Genomic DNA, 27,152 nt, shown 5'->3' with positions numbered 1-27,152 from the left:
GCAACAAAAGTCCTCCTGCAACATGTGATGAGGCCAAATTTGAAGGGTCATTCTATGACATTAAAGTTCAAAGGAAGTTGTCTAAAACAAATAAATAACAACAAAGCACAACGGAATCCATGATGCTTCCACGTATGCTAAATTGTCCGTCAGGATCAAGCATGCTTCTCCTTATTGAGCATCAGAAAATCATTACAAAATATTGCAGACATAAGAACAAAGTCAGAAAGCTAATTTTTTTTAATAATGCCATTTTTTTTCTGGGCTGAGGCATTTATTTCAACACAGAAAGACAGATTAATTCATTCTGACCCTTCTGAATTTCAAGATTGATATATGGAAAGTTTCCGACCTGCAGTCGCAGGACCCTTGCTGGGGGAGTACAGCATGCCCAGAACAGCTCTCACTATACTTTAGAAATGAAAAAGAGTTATATTAGAAAAGGTTAAAGAGCTGATCTGGTTAGCAAAAGGCAGACCAGGCTCCCCTGCTGCAGATGACAGGTGGGCAGAGTGGCACCATAGCGAGGCCGGGTGCTACCCTGCACAGCTAGCTGTCCTCCTCATCCTCCATGAGGGCTGGCTTCTTCCTCATGTCCAGTGCAGACACTGGGCCAGGCTCTTAAACCAGTCACTCACCTGGCCCTGCACACAAATGGAGGGCAGCAGGTGGCAGGAGGCGGTGACGGTGATGCTGTTTCCATGGCAGATTTCCTGAGGCTTCCATCCATCCAAGGACACCCATGCAATGTTCCTGGCTTCTGGTGACACCATGATCTTCAGCTCAACCCCTGCAGGGACCACCTTGGGCCAGAAGGACGGCAAGTGTGAGCAGATGGGTGTGAGCATAATGACTGGCACTTTGGGGTAGATCATGGAGACTCCCGCTGCAGCTGCATAAACTATGCTGCTGGTCCGGGTGGACACAATCACTGCATCGCCCTGCACCGTGGTCATGAGGTGTCCATCCAGGTAGACATCCACATTGGACAGGTATGAGGAGGGACCTCTATCAGTCATCACTTCGTTCAACACCTGGTACTGCATGGGCTGCTTCCCAATCTCTGTGTCCAGGCCTGGGGCTGGCAGGCCATTCTCACTGAGCCCATTGTGGGTGGTCCTCTTCTTGCCCCTGAGCTCCTTCACCGCCCTGACCCTCAGCCCACTCCAAAGAACAATAGCTGCATTCCCTACTATCACCTGGGTTACTTGGGACTGAAAGTTCTTGAGGTTGAACAGGGTCAGGAAGCTCAGGGAGCCCAGGTAGAATGCCATGACTGGAGGCACTCTCCCTGGAAGAGCGAGGAGGCACAGAGCAGGATCCCGTCACCCCCAGGCAGATGATGAAGTCGACCTGGTGGAGATGTCATAATAATCTTCCCAGAAAGCGCAGAACCTCTTCTTCATGGACCCAAAGTTTCGTCACTCACTATAGCGAGGTCTTCCAGCACCTTCTTTTCCATGTACATGATCATGTTGTTCTCCTCCAGGAGGTACATGCACAGCTTTTTGAAGGGCTGCAGCAGACTGGCGTCAGGGACCTTCCTAATGACAAGCATGCACTTTGGAGATTTGCTGCATGTCAACCTCAGGCTGGCAGGGTCCTGAATGTGTCTGGTAGTCTGGGGGTCTACAGCACACAGGCCTTTGGTCCAAATGTGGTCACTGGGCAGGGCTCATGGAGAGAGCGCATCCTCCTGAACTCCTTGGTGTGCCCCAGGCAGGCAAGGCCGACAGTCTTCGAGACTTGGTGCTACCCAGAACAGGGTGGCTGTAGCTCCAGGTGTCATCCCCATGACATGCCGAACAGCAGTACAAGGCCACATCTGGGCCCAACTCCTTACTCACAATCATTTTTTCTGTTCCATTTCCATAGTTGATAAATGAGAACTTCTGCCAGAAAAGCAGACTCCATCCACTGCTGCGTACCCACGGTATGTCTACATGTTTGGGGCAAGCCCATGGGCCCCACCGCCCTTGGGCAGGTGCCACTGAGCAGCACTTAATAATGCAATTTTTAATTTTAAAAAAAATCAAAATGCTTCTGAGCACAGTGGTACATATCTCTAATCTCAGGTAATTGGAGTCTGAGGCAGGAGGATCACAAATTCAAGACCAGCCTGGACAACTTAGCAAGACCCCTTCTCAAAAAACATAAATAAATAAATAAATAAAAGGGGCTGGGGAATGTAGCTCAGAGGTAGAATTATCCTGGTTCAATATCCAGTATCAAAAAAGAAATCTAAATACTTTACATACCAATCAAAATAATTTACGATATTCCAAACAAAAGGACAGATGATTCAACAGATGGAAGAACAAGAATTGATATAACTGAACATTCAATCATTATAAGCTCTCTTAACAAAAAGAAGACAGGGAGTGACCTCAGCAAGATGTCAGACTAGGACTTCCCAGTGCTTTTTTTCCTCCTCTGTGTACAAAAGTACAGATAAGAAGAGCTAAGGAATCAAATGAGAAGTTACAGCACATGCCTGGAGCATAGGAATAAGAAGAGACTCATTAAAGATAGTAGGAAGCACAGATTTACATTATCTGGGTCACTCTTCGCCCACAACCAAGCAGGCCTTGTCCTCCACATGGGGGGAAAGAAAGTTAGCTGATCACTGGACTTTGCCACCATCCCAGCACTAGACCTGCCCTAGTGAACACCAGTGACAGGTCAGCCCTTGTTTCCCCAGGCACAGGGTTAGATCCAGGCCAGCAGTAACAACATCCCAACCCCAGACCCATCTTGGGCTTCAGACCTAACCTAGGCTTCATCCAGCCCCTATAGAGTCAAGCTCAAGGCTCATCCCAGCAATAGGGTGGCTCCTGCAGCCCTAGCCAGGAAGCCACTGCTGTACCAGGATGACCCTTACAATATCAGGCTTCAGACCAGATCCAGACTCCAGACCCACCCACATAAAAACAGGCACAGGAATAGCCCCAAGAGATTCCAGCATCATACCAGCCTCTATATCAGCCCCAGCAGACTCAGGCTCAAGGCCAGCCTCAGTGTCTGAACAGTCCCCATGAATCCAGGTGTCCCTATGGATATAGGCTCTGGGCCCTCATCCTCACTAGGACCCAGTGAACTGCCAACTGAAATGGACCCTGGTGCTAGGCCTGCCGCCATAAACTCAAGTGCAAGTCTCACTGCACAGGCTCAGGCCAGGCCCATCCACCACTGACCAGACACCAGGCCTGAGGACTCCAGCAGCAAGCCCACATTAGACCCTACCATGTAGCCAGCTTAGAATCTGAAGACAGGCTGATTCTAAAGTCAACCTATAAAGACTGAATGAGTAGCTACTTCAACAAATGCGCAGACACCGACACAGACTACAGGATCACAAACAACCAAAGATGATGACATCACTAGGGGAACAAAATAAAACATCAGTAACAGACCCTAAAGAAATAGAGAACTCACAACAATTCCAAATATTTATCATAAAGAAGCTCAGTGAACTACAAAAGAACACAGATGGTAACTAAATAACATCAAGAAAATAACACAGGGACAAACTAGAAGTTTAACAAAGAGATAGAAACAAACAACACAACCACTCAATAGCAAGAAAACAAACCAATTTTTAAAATGAGCTAAAGACCTGAATAGATATTTCTCAAAAGAAGCCATGTAAATATCCAACAGGTGTGTGAAAAATGCTCAATATCACTAATCATCAGAGAAATGCAAATTAAAAACAATGTGATATCAACTCCTGTTAAAATGTCTATTATCAAAAAGACAAAAGATAAATGTTGACAAGGATGTGAAGAAGAGGAGATCCTTATTCACTCTTGATGGGAATGTAAATTTGTATAGCCATTATGGAAAACAACATGGAGCTTGCTCAAAATTTAAAAGTAGAACTGTGATATGCTCCAGCTTCTGAGGAAATATCCAAAGGAAATTAGTATCCTGAAAAGATACTTGCACTCCCATGTTTATTGCAGAATTATTTGCAAAATCCTGAACCCACCTAAGTGTCCATCAACATATAAATGAACAAAGAAAATGTGCACATACACTGGGATATTAATCCACCTTAAAAAGAAGGAAACATTGTGACAACAGGGATGACTTTAAAGGACACTATGTTAAGTGAAATAAGCCAGGCACAGAAAGATGAGTATTATATGATGTCATGCCTAGGTGGAACCTAAAAGGCAGGGAGTAGAATGATGGCTTCCAGGGACAAAAGCATGAGAGAAGTGGGGAGATAACAGTAAAAGGGTACAAATGTTCAGTTTCAAGGTGAATATGTCTTGAGGAATTAACACAGTGCATAGTGACTGCAGTTAATAATTCTGTATTAGTAACTTGAAATTTCCTAATTGCCCTTACCCCACACACACACAAACACAAAGGGTATAATGATGGATCTGCAATTAATTTGATTAGAAATGACCCTAAGCAGTGTACAAGTATATCAAATCATCACATTGCACCTTGAATATATGATTTTTACTAGAAAAAATAAAAATAGAAACATAAACTTTTACAATTTTTTAAAAAAGACTGAATCAAGCTGAGCATGGTGACACATGCCTATAGTCTCAGCTCCTTGTGGCTGAGGTGAGAGGATCACTTGGACCCATAGTTGGAGACCAGCCTGGGCAACGTAAGAGACCCCTCTCAAGGGGAAAAAAAAAAAAAAAAGTGAATCTAACAAAAAATTTACTGGACTCTTAAATAGGAAAAATTTGGTATTTATAAATGATCCTCATAACTGGGTGTATGATAGTCATAAAGTGAGGGTCCCTGTTATGGGAGCTTCTTCTCTGAATGGCTTGAATCAGTTCAGTTCAATTGAATTAAATTATTCAACAAATGTGTGTGTGTTCGAGCCATTATTACAGCATTTTTCAATTCTGTTTTGTCTTATTCTGTTTTGTTTTATAGTACTGAGAATTGAACCCAGGGTGCTACATCCCCACTCCTTTTTATTTAATCAGTTATTTTAATTTTGAGACAGGTTCTCACTAAGTTGCTAAGGCTGTCCTGGAACTCAAAATCCTCCTGCATCAGCCTCCACAGTCGCTGGGATCACAGGCATGCACCACTGTGTCCAGCTACAATATTATTCTTATTGGCAAAATCCTGGGCTATTCCTTCAACAGGAAATTCAATGAATAATACATTATATCATTGCACAATGATGCATCTCACAATAATGAAAATGAACAAGCCACGGCTATATAGAAATATCTGGGTGGATCTCACAAACATAAAATGTTGAACCAAAGAAGTAAGACCAAAAACAGACTACATAGTACGTCATTCCATTTATATAAATTCAAAAGCATAAAAATCTAAAATAAATGTTAAGGAAAGGATAGTGGTTATTTAGCTTATAAAGAAGAGGAATGATTAGCAGAATGGGGCAAAGGACAGCTTCAGGAGCAGGCAGTACTCTACATCTTGATCCAAGAAATGATCACAGGTGTTGTTTTGTAAAAACTCATTGGAAAATGTGCTTATGTTTTATGCATTTTTCTGTATATGTCTTATAATTCACTGATTTTAAGAAATAGTTTTGAATGTACATAATGAGATATCACACCATCGTAATATCTACAGTTCTGATACCCAAAAGACTCTGGCAACACAAAGCTTTTTTAAAAGCCTGCAGCAAACTCATTTAGAAACAAAACCTGATCTAAGTTGATATGATACTTCTAGCCTATAGTAGGACTACCTAATTTATTAAGTGGTAGACATGCTGTGTGTCTGGTTAACAGAGAGTTCTGTTCAACCTAATGGAAGAATCACAGATGATATACACACATAACATTTAAAATTCAAAAGTCCTGCTGGGTGCAGTGGTGCATGCCTACAATCCAAGCAACTTGAGAGTCTGAGGCAGAAGGATTACAAGCTGGAGTCCAGCCTGGCCCATTAGTGAGAACTTGCCTGAAAATAGAAAATAAAAAGTGCTAGGGATGTAGCTCATGGGTAAAGCATCGCTGGGTTCAATTTCCAGATTCAAGGAAGGAAGGGAGGAAAGGAGGGAGGGAGAAAGAAAAAAAAAGAGAGAGAAAAAGGAAAAATTCTGAAGTCCAGAAACCACAATACAGCTTGTGTTGGGACGCTAATGGCCTGAACCAGACATCAATAAACAACACTGCTCTACAGCAACGTGCGTTAGCAAGAACCGACTTCAAACATATAAGACTGACAAAAATAAGAAAATTATTTTTTAAAAAAAAGTTTCACAGAAAGGACAAAAACATGCTAAAAAATACACAGCCATATGAAATAATGGACATGGTAATTTGTTTCACTACTACATGATAATTTGTTTTACTATCTGTATGTCTCCCGTACCTTGTGCTAAAAACTTTAAATATACACAATAAAATTTATTTTAAAAATAAAAATGCATACCCAGACAATATAATATTCAGTTAGATGTGTGTATGTGATAAAAATATAATGAAAACTAAATGAATATTCACCATAATGGTTTCCTTTAAGGGGAAAGGAACAGGAATGAGGAATGTTATCAGAGAAAGGCAAAGAAGGGGTTTCTAAGTGATAGAAATCAATCATTCTATCTTACTGACCTTCTGAGAGGTGAGAACATAGACATTCATTTTACTTTCATTCTCTAAGCAGCAAGATATGTTTAGACCTTCTTTCGTATGTAAGGCAGATTTTACAACAAAGATCAACAAATATATCCATGGATTCCCAAATCAGCACCTGTGCCTTCCATACATTCTGCATATTGGTAATCCTTTTGCTCCATCAGGTAATAAAAAAAAGACTGTAACTTCTACAGGACATGTGAGCTCATGACTATGAACACCCATCTATTTCAGTATTACTTTTTTTTTTAAAGAAAGAGTGAGAGAGAGAGAGAGAGAAAAAGAGAGAGAGAGAGAATTTTTTTTAATATTTATTTTTTTTTAGTACTTGGCGGACACAACATCTTTGTTTGTATGTGGTGCTGAGGATCGAACCTGGGCCGCACACATGCCAGGCGGGCGCGCTACCACTTGAGCCACATCCCCAGCCCTTCAGTATTACTTTTTACTTGATATTTTGGCTTAGATGTGAAATACCCCCAAAACTCATGTGTGAGATAATGCAAGAAAGTTCAAAGGTGAAATGATAAAAGAGAGTTGTAACCTAATCAATGGCTTAATTCACTGATATGGATGGTAACTAAAGGCAGGAAGAGTAGACCTGGAGGAACTCGGTCACTGGGTCATGCCTTTGGGGTTTATGTTTTGTCCCTAATGAGTGGAGAGCTCTCACTGCTTTCTTGTTGCCCTGTCCTGAGTTGCTGTCCTCGGCCATGCCCTTCTGCCATGAGTTCTGCCTCACCCTGGGGCCAGAGCAAGGGAGTTGGTCATCTATGGACTGAGACCTCTAAAACCATGAGCCCCAAATAAACTTTTCCTCCTTTACATAGTTCCTGTGAGGTCTTTTGGTCACAGCAGCATAAAAACTGATAAGAACACTGTCTACTTGGAAGGTACTGTGTTTCACCCAAGAGGATTGGACTCTACTTAGAAAGTGTGAACTCCAAGACCAGAACAGGCCCTGTTCAGTGTCAGGGCTAATTATAATGAAACCAATTTGAATCTCACCCAGGGGAAACAGCAGGAGCAGTAGCAGCCCTGGCCACTCTGAATGGAGGCATCACTAACACTGCTGAAACTGTGGAGGCCACACACAGTCCAGAGAGGACATCAGGAAGTTGGACAATTGCCCTATCGTTAACTAGAAGGTCTGGGATTCAGTCCCAGGAGACACAGTGTGCAGAAAGTCAGCAGCTCTTCCTGGATCCTGTATCTAAGGGCACAGACCTCCTGCCCTGAGTCTTCAGAATGTGCAGAAAGGAACTTGTGGCTCCCATGATGCTTTCTTGGAGAGACAAAGAAGCAGAGAACCCAATCTCTTCAGTGATGGGACCAGGGACCGAGCTTGGCCAGAATCTTTAAGCACGGAGGCACAATACTGGAAAGATAGCAGAGTCTACCTAAGGTGCACACACACACTCACACATACACACACACACACACACACACACACACACACACCTTACAGCTTCTCCCTTTTTCCTTTTCCCCCTCCTCTTCCTTTCTTCCTCTCTACCAGTCATTTTCTGACTCTTCTTATCAATGAGCGGCACTTACCTCTAGTGCTCATCAGGCCCTTGATGGTCCAACCTGTGATCATTAAGGAGAACAGGACTCAGAACAACTTCCCCAGGCTCCAGCAATGTCAGAACACAGGACCCGTACAGTAACAAAACCTGCGGACATGAGAACTTTGTAAACTGAACGGCCCTTTGTCAGGAAAGAGCATCTTATTTTCATTTGCATCATCAACCCTACCACCACAGCAACTGTCGCAACATAAGGCCATGAGTCCCCGGTGGGCATTGTTCCCAGAATCACTCTCAGCCACCACCCTAAGTCAACACCAACACTCTCCCCCTTCATATGCACTTACAATTTACCAAACTCTTTACATCCTTTTTTTAAACCATCAAATAACTGCTTAAAATGTACTTTTTATCCCCGTCATAGTTAATGATATTGGGGATTGAATGATTAAGTCATCTGACGAGTTTGCCCAGGGTTTCCAGACTCCAAAAATGCTTTGCCCCTGACAATTGGGAGTGCAGTCATAATCACCCAAGGTTAGTGACATTGATGATCATGATGACTCTTCATTTTACGTCACCCAACTCATAAGACCCTCTCCCATCAGGAAGTAACCAGAATCAATGGCCCTCTTCATTTACTATCAATAATGGCAAATATGTAAACAGATAGAGGACACCAGAAAGAGAAGGTGACCTTCTCAAAGTCATAGGGAGAGTAAAAAGTGAGGAACTCCTGTCCCATTCGAGAGGGCACATTATCCTTTTAATCATCACACTAAGCAGGTATGAGATGAGCTGCTGCCACTGCATATTCCATCTCTTCCTCCCACTAATAATCAGGAACCTTGGAATTGCTCATTTCAACTGTACGTCATGGTTCACAAAGAAATTTTTCAAGTGATTCCAGCCAGCCTGTGACCCCTCAGTACATCCAACAGGCAGGGTGATTATCTGCTTCTATTTACCAGTAATGTGAGGCTCAAAGGGGGCAAACATTTACAATAGTGAAAAGAGGCGAGTGAGAAACTGAGCTGTAAAGCCCCCTATCTACACGAGCGAGGCGCTGTGGGTCCCAGCTCAGGTGCATCATCTGCTACTGCGCTGGGACTAATGATCACTCCCACATTGAAGGAGTGCGTTTCACGTGCTATCTCATGATAACGTCAGTGACTCTATGAAGCTGGTACACACTGCACAGACAGAAAAATGGAAGATCAGGGAGACAAGTGACTGCCCAAGAAGTCAGAGAAAAAAGAAAGAGAAAAGATTCCCAGCACTCTAGACCTTAAAGCCCATGATCCTGAAATTGATGCTGCAGCTGATACTGTTGATGACAAAATGAAACAATGTGCCCTGTAATGACAAAGGACTATTCCATTTATGATGTTCTAACATCCATGTTAACTCATTGGAAAGTTCCTTGAAGACAAAAGGGCAGAGCACTCTCAGTATACCAGGGATTAATCCCAGGGGCACTTAACCACGGAGTCATATCCCTAGTCCTAGTTCCCCACCTCCTCTTTTTGTGTATTTTATTTAGAAACAGGGTCTCACTCGGTTGCTTACAGCCTCACTAAGTTGCTGAGGCTGGCTTTGAACTCATGATCCTCCTGCCTCGGCCTTCCAAGTTGCTGGGATTACAGGTGTGCACCATGGTGCCTGGCTTCACTTCCTTTAAATACACACTCACATATATAGGTGCGCCTCACATCACCCACCAAATCCTAGAATTACATGAACCCAAAACAAGCTCCACAACAAGAGATTGAAAAAGTTGTTATAAAATATACAAAGGAATTAAAGCTTAGAGGGTTCATTCCAGCTGAAATCCAGCTCAGCCTCATTCAGACACATGGGGGTCAACTTGCCTGATCACAGGAACCAGACACCAACACCCCCAATGTGATGCCTGATTATCATGGTCCATGATCCCCAAACTTTTCATGTTTGTATACATGTAATTGTATCTACTATTGAATCTCAGTGTCCTCTTGAAGGAACAGAGAAAAAAAAACATCACAGTTCTTGGAGTCTGTGATTTTTAGAACCTACTTTTTGTAAACAACACTCTGCTCTATTTTCTCTATCTTGGAAATTAGAAAGCAAACCATCGTCTCTGACTTCCTGCTCCTGGGCTTCTCTGAGCACCCAGAGCAGCAACCTCTCCTGTTTGGGCTCTTCCTGGGCATGTACCTGGTCACCCTGCTGGGCAACCTGCTCATCATCCTGGCCATTGGCTCTGACCAGCACCTCCACACACCCATGTACTTCTTCCTGGCCAACCTGTCCTTCATTGATACCTGCTTCACCTGCACCATCGTCCCCAAGGTGCTGGTGAACATCCACATGCAGCAGCACACCATCTCCCACATTGGGTGCCTCCTGCAGATGTACTACTTCATGGCACTGGCCCTGCTGGATGACTTCCTGCTGACCGTCATGGCCTTTGACCACTACATGGCCATCTGCCTGCCTCTGCACTACACCACTGTCATGTGTCCCCAGCTGCTGGTGGTCACGTCCTGGCTCTGCTCCATCCTCCTGGCCTTTTCAGCAGATTTTAGAATAGTGGCATCTGTGATATACACAATGGTCACCCCTATGTTAAGCCCCTTTATCTACAGCTTGAGGAACAAGGATATAAAATGGGCTTTATGAAGACTACTTTGCTGGAGGAGACGTTCTGCCCCATAGAAAGCCCTTCTGCCTAAGTTCCCAGACTTTTCAACACATTTTCCTCCCTAGACTTACACATTTAATATATGGGGAAAAAAATCACATTAAAGCAGACAGATGCTTAACTTGAAATGAAGACTCTGATATTGTAATTGTAAATAGTTAAATATGCGGCAAATAAACTAATGAAACTGGCCGCAGAGATAGCTAAAAGAGACCACTCTCCCTGGGGTGTGGAGCTCCTAGGGGGCTCCTGGCCCTGGATAGCCCCCCTAATAGGCCTTTATCAATGATTCTCTTAGTAATTTTTATAGGTCCTTGCATTTTCAATTGCTTCCAAAATTTCTTGATGAACCAGATAAAGATCTTCACCAGTCAACCAACCATATGGTCCTAGGTAGCTACACAAGACTCCAACCTGAAGGATACCCAGAGGATCACAGAATGACCACACCTGGAAATTATTTAAAAAAAAAAAAAAAAAACTTAAACCCCATGACCACACTCCCTACCTGGAGACCACTGCCCCTTCCCAGCTGCAAGTAGCTACAGAAGACTGACCTTTCAGCCCTTTGCCATAATAAAACAAAAAAAAAAATTTAAAAAGGGGAAAATAATGGGATATCCTAGACTTAGTAACTCCATTTTGGTTCTGGGACTCAGAACCAAAACTTATAAACTGCCAAGAAAAAGAAACTTAGGATACTCTGTTCCCATAACCACCCCACTTCCAAGTTCCCTAAATACAAAAATCTGTTGTTACCCAAACACCTGCACCCCAGGTCAATATTAGCTTGATGCACCCAAGGTCATTTTCAGCTTGCTCTTGTTCCCTGTTTAAAAAGATATAAAAACCCTATTCAAATAACTCTGGCTGCTGTGCCACTCTCCTGGGCAGCCTCGCAGGCCTTACCTGCTAATAAATGTTGCTTTCTGAGCATGAGACTTCGTCTCGAGAAATTTCTTTGAGCATTCTATCCTAACAGTTGGAAATTCTAAGACTAATTAACAGACATTTTAAAAAGCCACTGAAGAAAACTAGAAGAATGGCTTCAGCAAGTTACCTGACATCAGTGGCAGAATATCAATCTGTTGTTCAAGTGCCCACAGAACACTAACCAAGATAGACCACACACAGAGAGTAGCATGGATCAAACCCAAAACATTAATCTACATAAATAAAATCAGAGACTAGGAGCTGGGGCTGTGGCTCAGCGATGGCTGAGCGTTTGCCTCGCAGGTGTGAGGAGGTGGGTTCAAACCTCAGTACCACATAAAAATAAATAAAGTTATTTTGTCCATCTACAACTAAAAAAAATATCTTAAAAAAATCAGAGACTAAAGGCTATATGTATGCTCCATTGTGTTATAGCAACACAACACTCACTGAGACACAGTGTATCATTGAACTATCAACTCTTTGTGATGGTTTTTCTCTCTTCTTTACTTTCCCAGCAAACTTTGTTAAGTCATAGGTTTCCAAACCTTGCACACAACTATAGTTTCTGAAAACATAAGTGTATCTGAGAAAGATGGCTCCATCTGACATATAAAATACAGAATTTATTATGCTGAATTTGGTCTTAGGTCATGAAAACATTGAATCATAGCCAATTTTTTCCCATATAACTCCAGGGCATGGAAACCCCATGTGACCAGTCATTCCAAGAGTATACCAACCAGACAGGCTCTGTTTTATTGCACACAGCTATACTGAATTACTGTGTCTTGGCGAGGGTAGTGCTGCTGGGGGTTGGGGGTGTTGTTGTTGTTGTTATGTATTGTAGCAATGGGTATCACATAATAGCACTCATTGCCTTGAATAGATTATATCATTTAGTTCTTTGTTTTGTTTTTGTTTTTGTCTTCATTATCTTTCTTCCTCTGACAAAACATAAGATTCAGATGTCACTGGCTCTTTGTTCAGAATAGGAACTGGTTCATTGAAGACACTCCATACATATTTATTAAGTCAACAATTGAGCTTTTTTCCTTCCTCTGCATCACCCACCACAGCCCGTCACCAAGTTCCATTGATTCTACTCCAGAGTATTTATCAAATCCATGCTCTCAAATCCTCTCTCCTTGTACACTGTCATACCTCAGACCAGATCAATGTCATTTCTGTCCTGGACTATGAACAGGCCCCTGACTGGTCTCCCTTAAATCCTTTCTACTCACACCAATCAGAGTGATCACTTGAAAACGTACATTTCATCATGATGTGGCCCTTCCTTAAACCTCTCAGTAGTTATTCATTATTTGGGGGATATAAAAGAAAGACATATATTCCACATGGCCAGAAAGTCTCCACTATTTTGGCCTCTGCCTCTCTCTGTAGGCACAGTAGCACCCCCTCTCACCACTCTCTGAGCACAAGCCCCATGGGCCTTCTGTCAAGTCTTCAAATGTTCCACTTGCATTCCCACTTCCAGGCCTTTGCACATGCCTTTACTCTCTCCTGAGATACTTATCCCTCCCCAATATTTTTTGTTTAGTCAATTTTGACCCTTTCTCCCTGCAAGTTTCATGAAAGGGACCATGGCTTTTCCATTCATAATTTTATCCCACACTCTGAAAAGTTTAGAGCATAGCAGAATTAATAAACACTAGTTACAACTAAAGAACACTTTGCTAACCTGAAGGACAGGTTAGCTGTAAGTCACATTATAGAAATTAGGTGATGCCATATCATAACCACCTACTCCCTAGAGCCGAGTCACTTGGCCCTGACTTCAGGCTCAGCCCCATTCCCATCTCCAAGGAGTGATTCTTAATCCTACATGGACATTCCAAGTGATTTTAAATCATGAGAGCTTTAAAAAAAAATCATTTATGCCTGGACCCATCTCTAGCAATTCTGACTTGATTTCCTGAGTGCTTACTCTATACCTGGCCCTGACCTCAGTTTGTTTCCAGTCTAGCATAGCATCATACACAGTCATCTGGGTCCTTGTCTGTCTCTGATTCATGCTGTTGTGTGAGCATCTTCAAGATATACAGTGGAAAAGAGAAGCTCTGGGGGCCTGGGGCTGTAGCTCAGTGGCAGAGCATTGCCTAGCATGCATGAGGCACTGCGTTCAATCCTCAGCACCACATAAAAATAAATAAAGGCATTCTGTCCATCTACAACTACAAAAAAAAAGAGTATCTCTGCTGCAGAGGCAGGAAGTCTTCCTGCAGGAGACAATATCTGAGCTTTTCCTAAAGGAAGAGTTTACCAGTAGATGAGGAACAGGCAAGATATTTCAGGCAAGAGGAAGAGCATAACTTGTTAGAACCACAAGAAAAAATTGAGTTTGTGTAGAAGGGCTTCAAAGATTCTAAAGCATATTGAAATATTTATATACTGAGTTCCAAAGAAAGTGAGCCAAAGGGACCCCTTTCGTGGAGTAATATGTTTGTCTTCCCCACATAGAGCCTGGGGACCCACTCAGTCAAACTTCTCTAATCTCCCCAGGAACTAAAAAGCGAGTCATCCCTGGCCCAGCATCCACAAGGGATATGGAGATTCTCCATGGACTCTGGGATAGCAGAGAGAGAAGGAAGCTTCAAGAGGAAAACAGAAAGCCATTCCCTCAGGGGCCAAGAAGACTTTAAGTCCCCTCTTCCTACCTCCCGGCTGGGGCGCATCTCTGTTCCCTTCTCTGCCATTTTCACCCCCAAAGACTGGACTGAAGATGCTCTGATGAAGAGCTCCCTACCTACCTCCATTTATAGGTATGTCCTTAAAACCCATAACCACACACCATCACAGGGACAGCAGCTGGTGTCTGGGTCAAGGCATATTACATGACTGCATGCTGGGGAGAAATAAGCTAAGAATTCAGGGTTGTTAAGAAAAGGGCCAGCCACATGTTGAGAAATGGCAGCAGGCCACCTTAACCAGACTAGAAGCTCGGCTTGGGAGGGCCAGATCAGCTGTACATCAGAATCATCCGGAAAAAAATTGGGGATGGGTAGAGATTGAACCCAAGATACTTTAACACTGAGCCCAACCCCAGTCCTTTTTTTTTTTTTTTTCTTTTTTAAGACAGGGACTTGTTATATTGCTTAGGGCCTGCACTGTTTTCCAGGCTGCCTCAGCCTTCCAGGGGGAATCAGAGGTGTTCACCACCACACCAGCTATCTAGAACTTTTTTTTTCAGTTGCAGATTCCTGAGCCTCACTCTAGATCAATTGTTCAGAATTTCTGGACACTTGTACAGCAATGTAGCTTTCCACAAAATTCCACCAGTAATTCCAATGACATCAACCAATAGAGTAGAGTGGGAAATGTTGATCTGGTCCAAATTGCTCTATCTATAGATGAGGGGACAAAAAAAAAAAAACTGCAACGAGTAACTTGGTAATTTATTAAGAGGCATATTTATGGAAATATAAGAGCATTTTAAGAAAATATAAGGAGATCTGAGCTCAGGTTCCAGACCTACCCCTTCATAGCTGTGTATTCTGGGACAAGCCTCTTCCCTTCTTCAGAACTCAGTTTTCTTACCTTCAAGATAATATACCCCTATCCAGAGAAGGAAAGGGTCTTGAGGACACTGGAGAAGAGATCAGATGCACCAGGTGGGGACCCCAGCCATGCAACCTACCAGCCTCCCGAGCTAGAGCGAATCTTTAAGAAGCAGCAACAGAAGTGAAGGCTGGGAGCCAACACATATTGACCCAGGTGGGACCAGTCTGTTCTCAGTAAGTGTTTTAAGAGTTAGGGAGTCAAGCACACGGATTTGTAACAACAAACCCCACCACTGTGTTCAACTATAATGCACTGATAAATATATATATATAAAAGAAAGAAGGTCAGGCATGTGAAGGCAAAGCCTTTCTTCAGTTACAGAAATCGGTTCCATACAGCATTCCCCTCACACATGCTCCTCACATTCCTGAAAGGGAAGAATAATCCAAGGCATAGGGATCAACCATCCCAGTTTACCAGGAATGGAGGGGTATTTGGAATACAAGACCCTCAGGGATAAAACTGGGACAGTTCTAGGCAAACTGGGACAGTTGGTCACCCTAATCCAAGCAGGGAGGGTGGATTGATGGAATTTCCTTTGCTGCAGAATGGAATACAAAAAAGCCTTTAGCCAGTCACTGTGAATATATGCGGTAGCTGCTTTCATCATTCCAAAAGAATTTACTGAACACCCACTTTGTGCCCAGCTGTACCAGATACTTGGAAATAACAGAGAAAGAGACACTACCTCCATTCTCACAGAACTTACAGCTGAAGAGAGGAATACTTCACAACTTTACCGTGATGTTGAACTCTCCAAGTTACCTTCTGCCCACCCTTTCTGCTTAGTTTGCTACCTTTACAACATGCGCCAAAGTAAATTCCAGATGCACTAAACATTTAACCATAAAAATGAAACTATGAGCCAGGCAAGGTGGTGCAGGACTATAATCCCAAAGGCTCACGAGGCTGAGGCAGGAGGATGATGAGTTCAAAGCAAGCTTAGCACCCTGCTGGTGCTAAGTGAGACTTAGTGAGACCCTGTCTCTAAATGAAATACAAAATAGGGCTAGGGATGTGGCTTAGTGGTCAAGTGCCCCTGAGTTCAATCCCTGGTATTGCCCCCCCTCAAAAAAATGGAATTATGAAAGTATTACAAGAAAAACATAGGAGATATTTTTACAATCTTAGAATAGATAGGTACATATGTGCATTGATACATAAATAGATACATAGACTTCAGAAGCTTTAAACCCAGGGACTCAAATATAAATGTGCAATTAAACAAATCAGAAAAATTGAAAAGATTAGAAAATGAACTTTTATATATAATTGTAATGCACTACTTAAAAATAATAATAATAGAAGAGAAACCATTAGAGTAGAAAAATGTGGCTGGGAGGGAGGAGTAGGTAGGGAAAGAGAAGGTGCTGGGGAATGAGAGTGATCAACTTATGTGCATGTATTAATATGTCACAATGAATCCCACTGTTGTGTATAATCATAATGCACCAATAAAAAAAACATTATGAAAAGAAAGTCAACTTTAGACTAAATAGAGCCAGGAGCCTTAAAGTCCAGTCATGTGGTTCCTCTAGCACTGATTAGCACCTGAGAGCATATCCAGAAATGATTTCTCGTGGAAGCCTGAGTCCTCCTGTTTCCTTGGCAAGTCCTACATGGAACTACACACCCAACCTAGAATTTCAAGTTTTCTTCTCATTGGTAGTAAACAAGAGAGAGAGACATTAATGGAGAATTGTTACTTACACACACACACACACACACACACACACACACACCATAAAATCTACTTAACTGAAGCTTAAGGATCTTTGCACCAAAAATGTCAAAGCAAAAAATAAAAGCCCTGAAATCTTATTATCCCCATTTAACAGATGGAAAAATGGAAAGGCACTTGAAGCGGTTACACCCCTCACTTTGTAAAGGTGAGTGATGATGGCTTTCCAGGTCGATAGAACGAAACACACAGGGGTGGGCTGTCAACCGGGTTCTGCACACAGAATTTCATTCAGGCAGCTGATTCTGTTCATGGGCAACCTGTAGTTGAGAGGAGCTGAAAGCCCACTGTTTTTTCCACCAGTGACCCCAAGTAGGAAAAGGGAGAGATCCCTAAAGACACCCTTGTGTCCCCAAGGGTGGAAGGGTGAACTAGGCATGGTACCTGAACTCAAGATGCTCAATTAGGTGGAGGACAAACACTTAGGTAGGGTTATTATAGGACAATGAAGTGCCACGCAGTATGATCGAGCACCGAAACATAGTCCTCTAGTCTAACTGAGCTTTGGATCCTTTGGCATTTCCCCGTCCTCCCTTGCTCCAGCCTCTAGTAACTACCTTTCTGCCCTCTGTTTCTAAGAGATCAACTTTTTAGATTTTGCTAATGATTGCAGTTAATAATCAGCTATTATTATTATTATTATTATTATTATTTTGTACTTTCTTATCAATCTGTATTTTTTTTTTGCAAGTTCTGGTTTTGAGCTTTCTCCATATTGATGCATCTAAGTGACTCCTTTCTCATTTAATCCCCATGAGGTAATTGATAAAAATCGGGTACCACAAATGGTTGGACATTGTGAAGAGTCAAGAAGTGCATGCACCCTTATGCATGTCTCCCTGTATACACATGTGAATGTTTTCAAAAGTAAACACCCATAAGTGGAATTACTAGGTGTGATGGAATACACGAATGTGAGCCCCAAATCCATGTTGAAATCCTAATCTCCAATATGTAGTTGGTATTTGGAAAGGGGCCCTTTGAGAGATAATTAGGTTAAATGAAGCCCTTATGTCATGGTGAGATTGCAGTAAATCACCGAGTCAATCTTAAAGCAGGAGACGGAACCATCCACCAGATGGCAGGTGGCTGCAAGTCTATACCCTTTGACCCCCTCCCCAGGGGTCAAATACACCTTTTATAGTCCAAAACCATATTAATCATAAGTGGCTGTTGCTATGATTCAAAATCATAACCAAACGTCATGAGATCTAAAAACATAAGCAGAAGAGGGAGTGGGTCAAAACATCACAAGTTAAAGAATGGTTACTAATGTCTGGATAATCAATCTCTGACAGGTACATTGTTCAAGAAAAATGAGAACCAAAAAGAGAACAATTTTATATTGTATAAGAATTGCCATTTTGTGTCACCAAACATGCTATGCTAAGCAACTGTTGATAGGCACAGAGGCGGGGTGTTACCATGGGAGAAGCATTTCTTACATGATGTGGAGTCTCAGGGTAAAAGGGAGTCTGTTTGGTCTTTTCCCATGTACCCTGGCTCATAACACTTAGGGTGGGGTCCTCATGATAGAATCAGTGCCCTTTTAAGAAGATATCAATGAATGTTCCCTTTCTCTCTCTCTCCCTCTCTCTCCCTCTTTCTCTCTCTCTCCTTCCCCCTTTCTCCCTCCCTCCCTCTCTCCTTCTCTTTCTCTCTCTCAACTTTCTCTTCCCCTTCCCCCATCTCTCCACTATGTGAAAATACTGCAGAAAGGTATCTGTCTGCAATCCAGAGAGACAGCCCTCACCAGAATCCAACTATGCTGACACCTTGATCTGATCTCAGACATCTCAATCTCCAGAACTGTGACAAATAAATGTTTGTTGCTTAAGCCACTGGGCCTATGGCACTTTTCTATAGAAACTCAAGCAGGCTAAGAAACTAGGGTATGCACAGTTATAGAAAATGTCCCAATTTACATTTCCACAAGCGTGGACCTCACCAACATGTGGTATCAGTATCCTCAAACTTTTTCATCCAAGCTGTGCTTTGTAGAAAGACCTTCATCATCTTCACCAGAAAGGGATGTCCCAAACTTCTAACCTCTCTTTTTAAATTAGAGCTTAATAATTATACGTAGTAGTTTGGTTCATTGCAACAAACTCAAACATGCATGGAATTCAATTTTAGCTCATGATCCCCCGTTCCCCTCCCACACATCCAACCTTCTCTTAAAGGGAGAGAGAAAAAGCTGGGCGCAGTGGCTTTACATTACACACCTATAATCCCAGACACTCAGCAGGCTGAGGCAGGAGGATCACAAGTTCAAGGCCAGCCTCAGCAACTTAGTCAGGCCCTAAGCAATTAAACCAGACCCTGTCTCAAAAAATAAAAATAAAAAGTTCTGGGGTTGTAGCTTGGTGGTGAAGCACCCCTGGGTTAAATCCCTAGTACTGAAAAAAGGTGGGGAGGGGAAGAGACTTCACTCAGCTCCAGGCCCTTTGCTACACACCCATTGCCTCTTAGGCAACAGAGATAGGGGAGCCAAAGTGACTTGCTTGAAGTTACAGCAGGAAGTGACAGAAACTGGACTCAAAACCAATCCTAAATGCTGCTAGTCCATGCTCTTCTCACTGTTTTTACACTCAACTAACATTTACCAAGCACTAATTACACACCAGAGCTTGGAAAATCAAAAATGAATTACAGGCCCATTCTTATCACATAGCAATATTCAATAAATGCTTTTTGAATGATTATTGAAACAAGGAGCTCAAAGCCCCCAGGAGAGACAGACACGTCAAAAACTTTTGGGATTGACTGGTGACATGCTACCATAGATGCGATAGATGCATGTTCCACTGCCGCAGGCACAGATGAGGGGGAAATTTAGTTTCTTTTGAGGAGATCAGAAAGGACTTCACACTGGAGATAGTTTGTGTCAAACACAAAAAGAAGAAATGGGATTTTAGACGGAACAAGTACAAAGGCAAGGGAGTGTGAAGCTACATTGCCCTTGGGGGAATTACGCTGATTTTTGCTTGCCTGGGAGTTGCTTCCTTCCTGTATTGAGCCAAAAGCATCTGACTCAACTCAACTCAGTTCACTGGAACTTCTATACATGCCTGTTAGGTACCCGGCCCTGTGTGAGATGCTTCACATTCATTATCTCACTAAATCCTTGCAGCTTTCCCCATTGCCCAGATGAGAAAACCAAGGCTCAGAGAGGTGAAGAATCAGCACAGTAAAGGAGTTCACCCTCTCTGTTCTTTCCACACCAAACTCTCCCCCAAGGATACCAAGGCTCTCCTTTCCCAGGTCTTACTCCTATGGAAAAATGTCCTCCCAGAAAACATTAAAGTCCATAATTAGTTGCCCTTTGGATCAGGGGACTTTTCTGCCCATTCCATTTTCTCTTTTCCTCCCTAGGACACTGGAAAGGAAAATGCAGGTATAGTCATAAAATTTTCAGTCCTTGGCCAGACACTAAACTAAATTTCATCCTCGTTCATTTAACAAATATTTATTGAGCATCTGCTATGTGCCAGAGAATGTTCTCAGTATTGTGGATACAAAAGTAAGACAAACCAGACTCCTGTCTTTGTAAGGGCAAACTTGCAATAACTTCTCAGTGTTCAAAATAAAGGTTTTGAGAAGTTATGTGACTTGTCAAAGGTCTAACAGCGACTTTGTTTCAGTTAGGATTGAAACCCAAGTCTACCTGACTTCTGGTGCTTTCTCTTTCCATGATGGCCTCTCATCTCCCTCTTGTTTTGCCTCTCCTCAAGTCTCTGTCCAGCAGGATGAGCTCAGAGAATGTCACCTGGGCCAGGGTTGCCCCTGTTGAATTCATCCTCCTGGGCATCACGGATCGCTGGGACCTGCGTGTGACCCTCTTCTTGATCTTCTTGCCCATCTACCTGGTGAGCCTGCTGGGAAACATGGGCCTGGTGCTGCTGATCTATGGGAATGCCCGGCTCCACACCCCGATGTACTTCTTCCTGGCCAACCTGTCCCTTCTGGATGCCTGCTATTCCTCAGCCATTGGCCCCAAGATGTTAGTGGACTTGCTGCTGCCCCGTGCCACTATCCCATATGCAGCCTGTGCCCTCCAGATGTTTATCTTCGCGGGGCTGGCTGATGCAGAGTGCTGCCTGTTGGCTGCCATGGCCTATGACCGCTATGTGGCCATCGGGAACCCGCTTCTCTATACAACGGTTATGTCACCACGTCTGTGCTTGGCCTTGCTGGGGGCATCAGGCCTGGGAGGGGCAGTGAGTGCCTTTATCCACACAACTTTCACCTTCCGCCTGAGCTTCTGCCGCTCCCGGGAGGTCAACAGCTTCTTTTGTGACATCCCTCCGCTACTGGCCATCTCATGCGATGACACCAGTCTCAACGAAGTCCTCCTCTTCGCCGTCTGTGGCTTCATCCAGACAGCCACGGTGTTGGCCATCGCTGTGTCTTACGGCTTCATCGCGGGGGCTGTGGTCTGCATGCGATCGGCCGAGGGCCGCCGGAGGGCAGCCTCTACCTGTGGCTCCCATCTCACAGCTGTGGCCATGCTATATGGGACCCTCATCTTCATGTACCTGCGTCCCAGCTCCAGCTACGCCCTGGACACAGACAAGATGGCATCTGTGTTCTACACCCTTGTCATTCCAGCTCTCAACCCCCTCATCTACAGCCTCCGCAACAAGGAGGTCAAGGAGGCCCTCAGGCGGACCCGGAGTCGATTCTGCTGTCCAGGGCGGGGTACCAGGGATTGGTCCCAGGAGGCTGGTTAAGTCTGACTATGGAAAGACGAGGACACTCTGTCCCATCACCGCGAGTAAAGAAATAGCTGTTCTGATTTGGATGTCTTCTGTCATTGTTTAAGGGATTATCAAGGGGGAAATGGAAGCATTTAGGAGGGAGACAGGAAGCCATGAGTAGTCTATGGCTAGCCCTAGAGCCGGGATCAAGACCAGGTTAATGTTTCTATGGAGCTCCCTGAGGGTCCTCAATGTTCAAAATATAAAAGTTCCCAGATGTTACCGGGAAACGTAAAATAGCATTATTTGCCACCTAAAGAAGCTGATTGGAGCTGGGGCTGTAGCTCAGTGGTAGAGCACTTGCCTAGCACGTGTGAGTTGCTGGGTTTAAATGAACAAAATAAAGGCCCATCAATGTCTAAAAAAAATATTTTTTAGAAAGTTACATTGTTTTAAAAGAAAAAAAAAGGAGGAGGAGGAGGAGGAGAAGGAGGAGAAGCTGATCCCCACAAAGGCTAAGGGAGAGCCGTGTGGTCTCCAGTTATTCCTGGATTCTCATGGCCAGTGAGTATGGTCTGAAATCCTTGACCACAGGAAAGCAGCTTCAGAAGCCACTCATACCAGAGTGAATTGATAAGGCAAACATTCTACCCTTGTGTATTTCACATCTCAGGAAAATGGCTGAGCGGTTGCAGGACAAACAGAAGCTCGTTCCTAAAAATCCCTGCACTTGGGTTTGGATTTGGCCAAGGTCACACTAGTTCATGCTCATGGTGGAGGTTAGGATCTGTATTATGATTATGGTTAGATTAGGGTTGGAATTATGGTTAGGATAGCCTTTATGTATGGCTAACGGTTGAAAAACTGAGGCTTAGGGTTAGATAGAATTAGACATTAATCAGGTAATTTATGGATGGATTAAAATTATGTAAATTTTAGGGTTCAGATTGGTTTATATTAGTAGCAAATATGGGATAAATTTAGGAGACAGAGTTTGGATAAACTTAAGACTAGTTAGAAAAGTTGCAAATATCTTGGGGTTAGAACATAAGACTAATTAAATTGGGGCTGTGAGTTACAGTTCAGTTTGTATTAGATGTCAGTTAAGTGGTGTGTGATTAATGATTGTGATAAATTTGAGTCATGGTCTAATTATTTCAGTTAGGCTGGGGTAAGAACTGGAGGAAAGGCACAAGAATATTTTATGTATTAAACTGGCATGTTTTGGTGACTTAAGACTTAAGGTTATGAAAAATGATTAATGTTTCTTAAAGCCTAAGATATTGGTAATTGGTAGATTTAGTTAAATTTCATTTGGAATTACAAACACACTCAGATTAGCATATGGTTAGGTTAATGCTCTGTGCTAAGATTAAGACATCCAGAGCTAAGATTGTGATGAGGAAAGGGAACACCATCACCCTGACCTCTTGGGCAACAGTAACTGCAGTGCACCAAGTCGTGGGTTAAAAGTACACCCTTCAGAACCAGTGTTCTTCGGGCCTTCACACACCCATAGTTCACAATTTTTGTAGACTTCCTTTGTCTTTTTGACTCAGTTTCACATGGGCAAATCCAAGGCACTGCGGCTGCCTGGGAAGCACTTCCATGCAGGAGCAAGACAGGAGTTATGGGGCAGGAGCTTCCAAAAAGAGGCAGAACACAGCCAACAAAAAATGTCAACTCCTGCCTTATCACCCTTCTTCCCTGATTATGGATGAGAGGGTTCAGGGTGGCAATGTGTGGGACTCAAGCAATACTTCAATATGACCCCAAAAGGCTCCCAATGGAGTCTCTTCCTTGGGCCCCTGTCTGGGCTAGCCTCATCCCTCCACTTTCCTGGCACCTGACCCTTAGATTGCAGAAAGACTACAGGCTTCAACCTGGCTTCCTGGGAAGGTAATGTTCCTTGTTATCGGAACCAGGGTCCTCTCACTTAGTAACTATGGCCTTCTTGGAGATCCCAAGCTAATGGAGAGAAGAATGTAGATGTCTCCTCGAATCTTAAAGAACTTCATATTTTTCCTGAAAGAATGAAGACTCATCCCTCTTTGCTCAGAACTATTCCAGTCTTATACTTGAAGTCCCATATCCCAAGATGCATTCAGTCCTGGGCAAGCCAACATAATTGATCACCCTATTTCCTGATGAAATGGTATCTTGAGAGCAGATATACAATATCCCAAACTCAGCACATTTGGACAAAAGTTTGATAAATAAATTTAAACCCCTTCTCCCAATTACAAGCTTCTATCATCTTTTCCCAATTCCCCAACTCCTCCTGCCTCCTGTCACCATAACAATCCATAAGCCACAACAAAGGCTGGAAGTATTATCGGAAGAGTTGACCATGGCAGGACTGGGAACTTAAGATTTGCCCCCAGTTTATAATGTATGGATTTTCATCCACTCAAAGATCTCCTTTATGGTCTTTGCTTCTTTCTTGGGTTCTCAGGGCATGGAGCACCCACGACGATGAGGAGAGTTTCCAAAGGGGCCGGTGCCCTACATCTTGGCCTACAGGATGTGCTTATGTGCTTCCAGAGACAATAACTACATGAATCCTAGAAACCAACCGGAGGAAACAAGTTGCTATTACACTGGGCCTATTTGATAGATAAGAAAACAAGAAAGGAGAGGGGGCGGATTTGAAGTCAGTAACAGGGCCCACCCTGGAGAACAAAGGAAGAGAAACTGTCAGATTGCCATTTCTAAAGTGAGATACCCAGCAGGGCTCAACTAACTCTGATAACACATATCCCTTTTAACCTCCTTCAACACTATTTACTAGGACAGACAGCGAGAAGAGTGGTGAGTTTGAAGTGGGGAAAGCTGAGGTTCTTATTTGGAGCACTTACTATACCAGAGGAGTTGGGCTCAGCAACGTGAGTGGGAATCGAGAGGAAGGGGCATTATGTTGGGGGCAGGGACAAATGTAAAAGAAAGGCACAGGAGTAAAGTAAGGTCAGGTGGGAAGAAGACTCTAAGAAGACCAATTTAACTGGCTTGAGAGGAGTGTATTGGGAAAGACACAGAGGGAAGTTTGAAGACTGAGGATCTGGGATGAGAAGGGCACCTGCAGCTTGGATATGAGGTAGGGGAATTTGGACTTTACTCCACAGATGATAGGGGATCATTGAATTTCATATTTAGAATCTTTCTTTCATGGTGTCATGGAAAGCCATTCCCATCTGGAATGCTACATGTAGACACAATTCCCTCTTAGCACAAACATACTGAGAAAAACACACCCTCACCCTAGATCCAGACTCCTATGGGAAACATTCCTGAACAAAGGGACAGTCTCAGAGGTGTGGCCACCCCCACAGATGCAGATGCAGCTGCACAATTAGACACACTCAAGCTCCTGGACACATATGGTTACACAGGGCCATGCTCTCCCCACACCCAAGCACACACTCTACACACAGCCATGTATATTGCCATAGTCACCAGACGGACAAAGCCTCCCAGACTCCCATACTTCCTATAAGAAGCTGCGAGCCCAGCTGAGGTCACAGGAGGGTTGACCCCAGAAGCTACTGCTGTAAACCCTGGACTCCCCGTCATTCTTCTGGGGGTCCAGAGATCAGCCTCATCCTTCTTTCTCACAGGGAGCAGCCGCTTTGCCATACCCAGGGCTTCTGAATGTCCCCTGAGTTGGAAGCAGCACCCATCACCTCATCTCCCACCAAATTGGGCCCAGAGAGAAAGGATAACAAGTCCCAGAGCTGAGCTTCTTCCTACTCTAGAGATGAAGTCTGGGGCAAAGGGGGTTGCTCTGAGAAGTTAAGTTGCCCCCAAGGTCCCCAGTCCCATAAGTGCAGCCAATCATTCCCTCCTCAGACTCTCCAGTGACAAGCTACATCCAGACCCTGCTGCTTCCTCCTGTGATGTGGGAGGGCAGAGGATACACGTGGGGACAAGGGTCAGGCTTCAGAATATGCAGCTGTCCTCCTGTGTGTGACAGTGTGTGTGAGTCCTACGTGTGAGTGTGAGAGCATGTGCTGTTTGTGAGGCTGTGATTGGGCCTTGCCGTCACTGCACAATGGTGTCACTGGGAGTGAAAGCAGTGCATATGTGGAAGTGCCCCTCTAGGGCAGCACATCTCTCTGAGATCCATGATGGGCCCAGGTGAGTGTAGCCATATGCGTGAAGGTGCAAGACTGTGGACTCTGAAGCTATGCATGACTGTGTGATCAACAAGGAGATTGGGTGTGAATGGGTGTGCATGAACAGGCATCTGGGAGAGTGTTCACAAAGAGTAAGGTGCCAATGAAAATGTACATGATGGTTCACAGCACATATCATCTGTGTATGGTGATACATGCTACCATGAACAGGTGTATATAAACAATTGTCACCCTCTAAGAGCTTATGCAATTGCATTTGTGAGTTTACACGTATGCTGCTCTGGGTCTTTAAATCTTATGGTTCTACTTGTCTGCCTACTTGAAAGTGAATGCATATGTTGGTTCCATATTTCTGGTACGATTGATCATGCCTGTGTATTTGCACGTTTGCACACTTGCTCGTGTGTGTTTGCAATTACATATAAATGTTTCTACAGTTGGCTCAGTATATCTGAATGTTTATTGGGACCAATTTAAACAGGTCGGAATTTCAGTTTCCAAAATCAGGTTTCTCCTCCATCCTACCCAGTCACCTTTATGCTTTTCACCTCTTAGAAATTTGGAAATGATTGGTAATTTGAAAAAAAGAAGAAGAAAAAGCTTAATAGGGAGACGATGCCAGAATGTTCTTCTTAAGTGGTAGAGGAAGAAGAGGAGGACCAAAGGATAAGGAGGTCTCTATCTGATTGTCTTATTTTTTTATAGAGAAAGATTTAAAATAAGAGATCATTCTCCTGCAGAGGTAGTCTCAGCATAGTCTTCAGCAAACCTGTGTCCCCAAATCCTCTCATTTTAAAGCCCCTCTTAAAGGACTTTCCAAAGTATCTGCAATGATATTCAGACATGGAAAAAATAAAAGTATTGGATCAAGTTGCCTCTGTCCTTAAGAATCAAGCCTCTGTGGCTGGGGATGTAGCTCTGGGATAGAGCAAATCACCTAGCATGTATGATGCCCTGGGTTTGATCCTCAGCACTTAAAAAAAAGAAGAGTTAAATCTGTACTTCCACAGACATGTTTGTTCCAACAAGTTTCTCCCTAAAGCGTGTGCCTTGGCACTTGCAAGATGTTCGGTAAGTATTTTAATTTTATGAAAAAATTTTCCAGGGATATGGGGAATCTTCCAGATTTATTTGTTCATTTTTTTTCCAGTGAGAATAACAAAGTCATGAAAGTATTAAAAGGAGTGAACTTCCTACCTGTGTCTGCATGACTCTAGAGACCATTCTTTTAATTCCTATGTCTCATTCC

The 27,152-nt window shown here is 43.4% G+C and overlaps 1 protein-coding gene and 1 pseudogene across 1 annotated transcript; one reads left to right on the top strand and one right to left on the bottom strand.

The window, feature by feature from the left end:
- Nucleotides 1-549: 549 nt before the first annotated feature.
- LOC143385248 (NAD kinase pseudogene) lies at nucleotides 550-7,317 on the bottom strand (annotated as a pseudogene).
- Nucleotides 7,318-20,819: 13,502 nt separating this feature from the next.
- Nucleotides 20,820-21,803, top strand: Or5c1 (olfactory receptor family 5 subfamily C member 1). Its single transcript, XM_076846463.1, has one exon. The coding sequence runs from the start codon at nucleotides 20,820-20,822 to the stop codon at nucleotides 21,801-21,803; it is 984 nt and encodes a 327-aa protein (XP_076702578.1).
- The last annotated feature ends 5,349 nt before the right edge of the window (nucleotides 21,804-27,152 follow it).

This window comes from Callospermophilus lateralis, chromosome 2 (genome assembly GCF_048772815.1).
Source record: "Callospermophilus lateralis isolate mCalLat2 chromosome 2, mCalLat2.hap1, whole genome shotgun sequence".
In the NCBI taxonomy this organism is placed as follows: domain Eukaryota; kingdom Metazoa; phylum Chordata; class Mammalia; order Rodentia; family Sciuridae; genus Callospermophilus; species Callospermophilus lateralis.
Note: the sequence above shows the minus strand (reverse complement) of the source record. Positions and strands in the feature narration are given on the sequence as shown.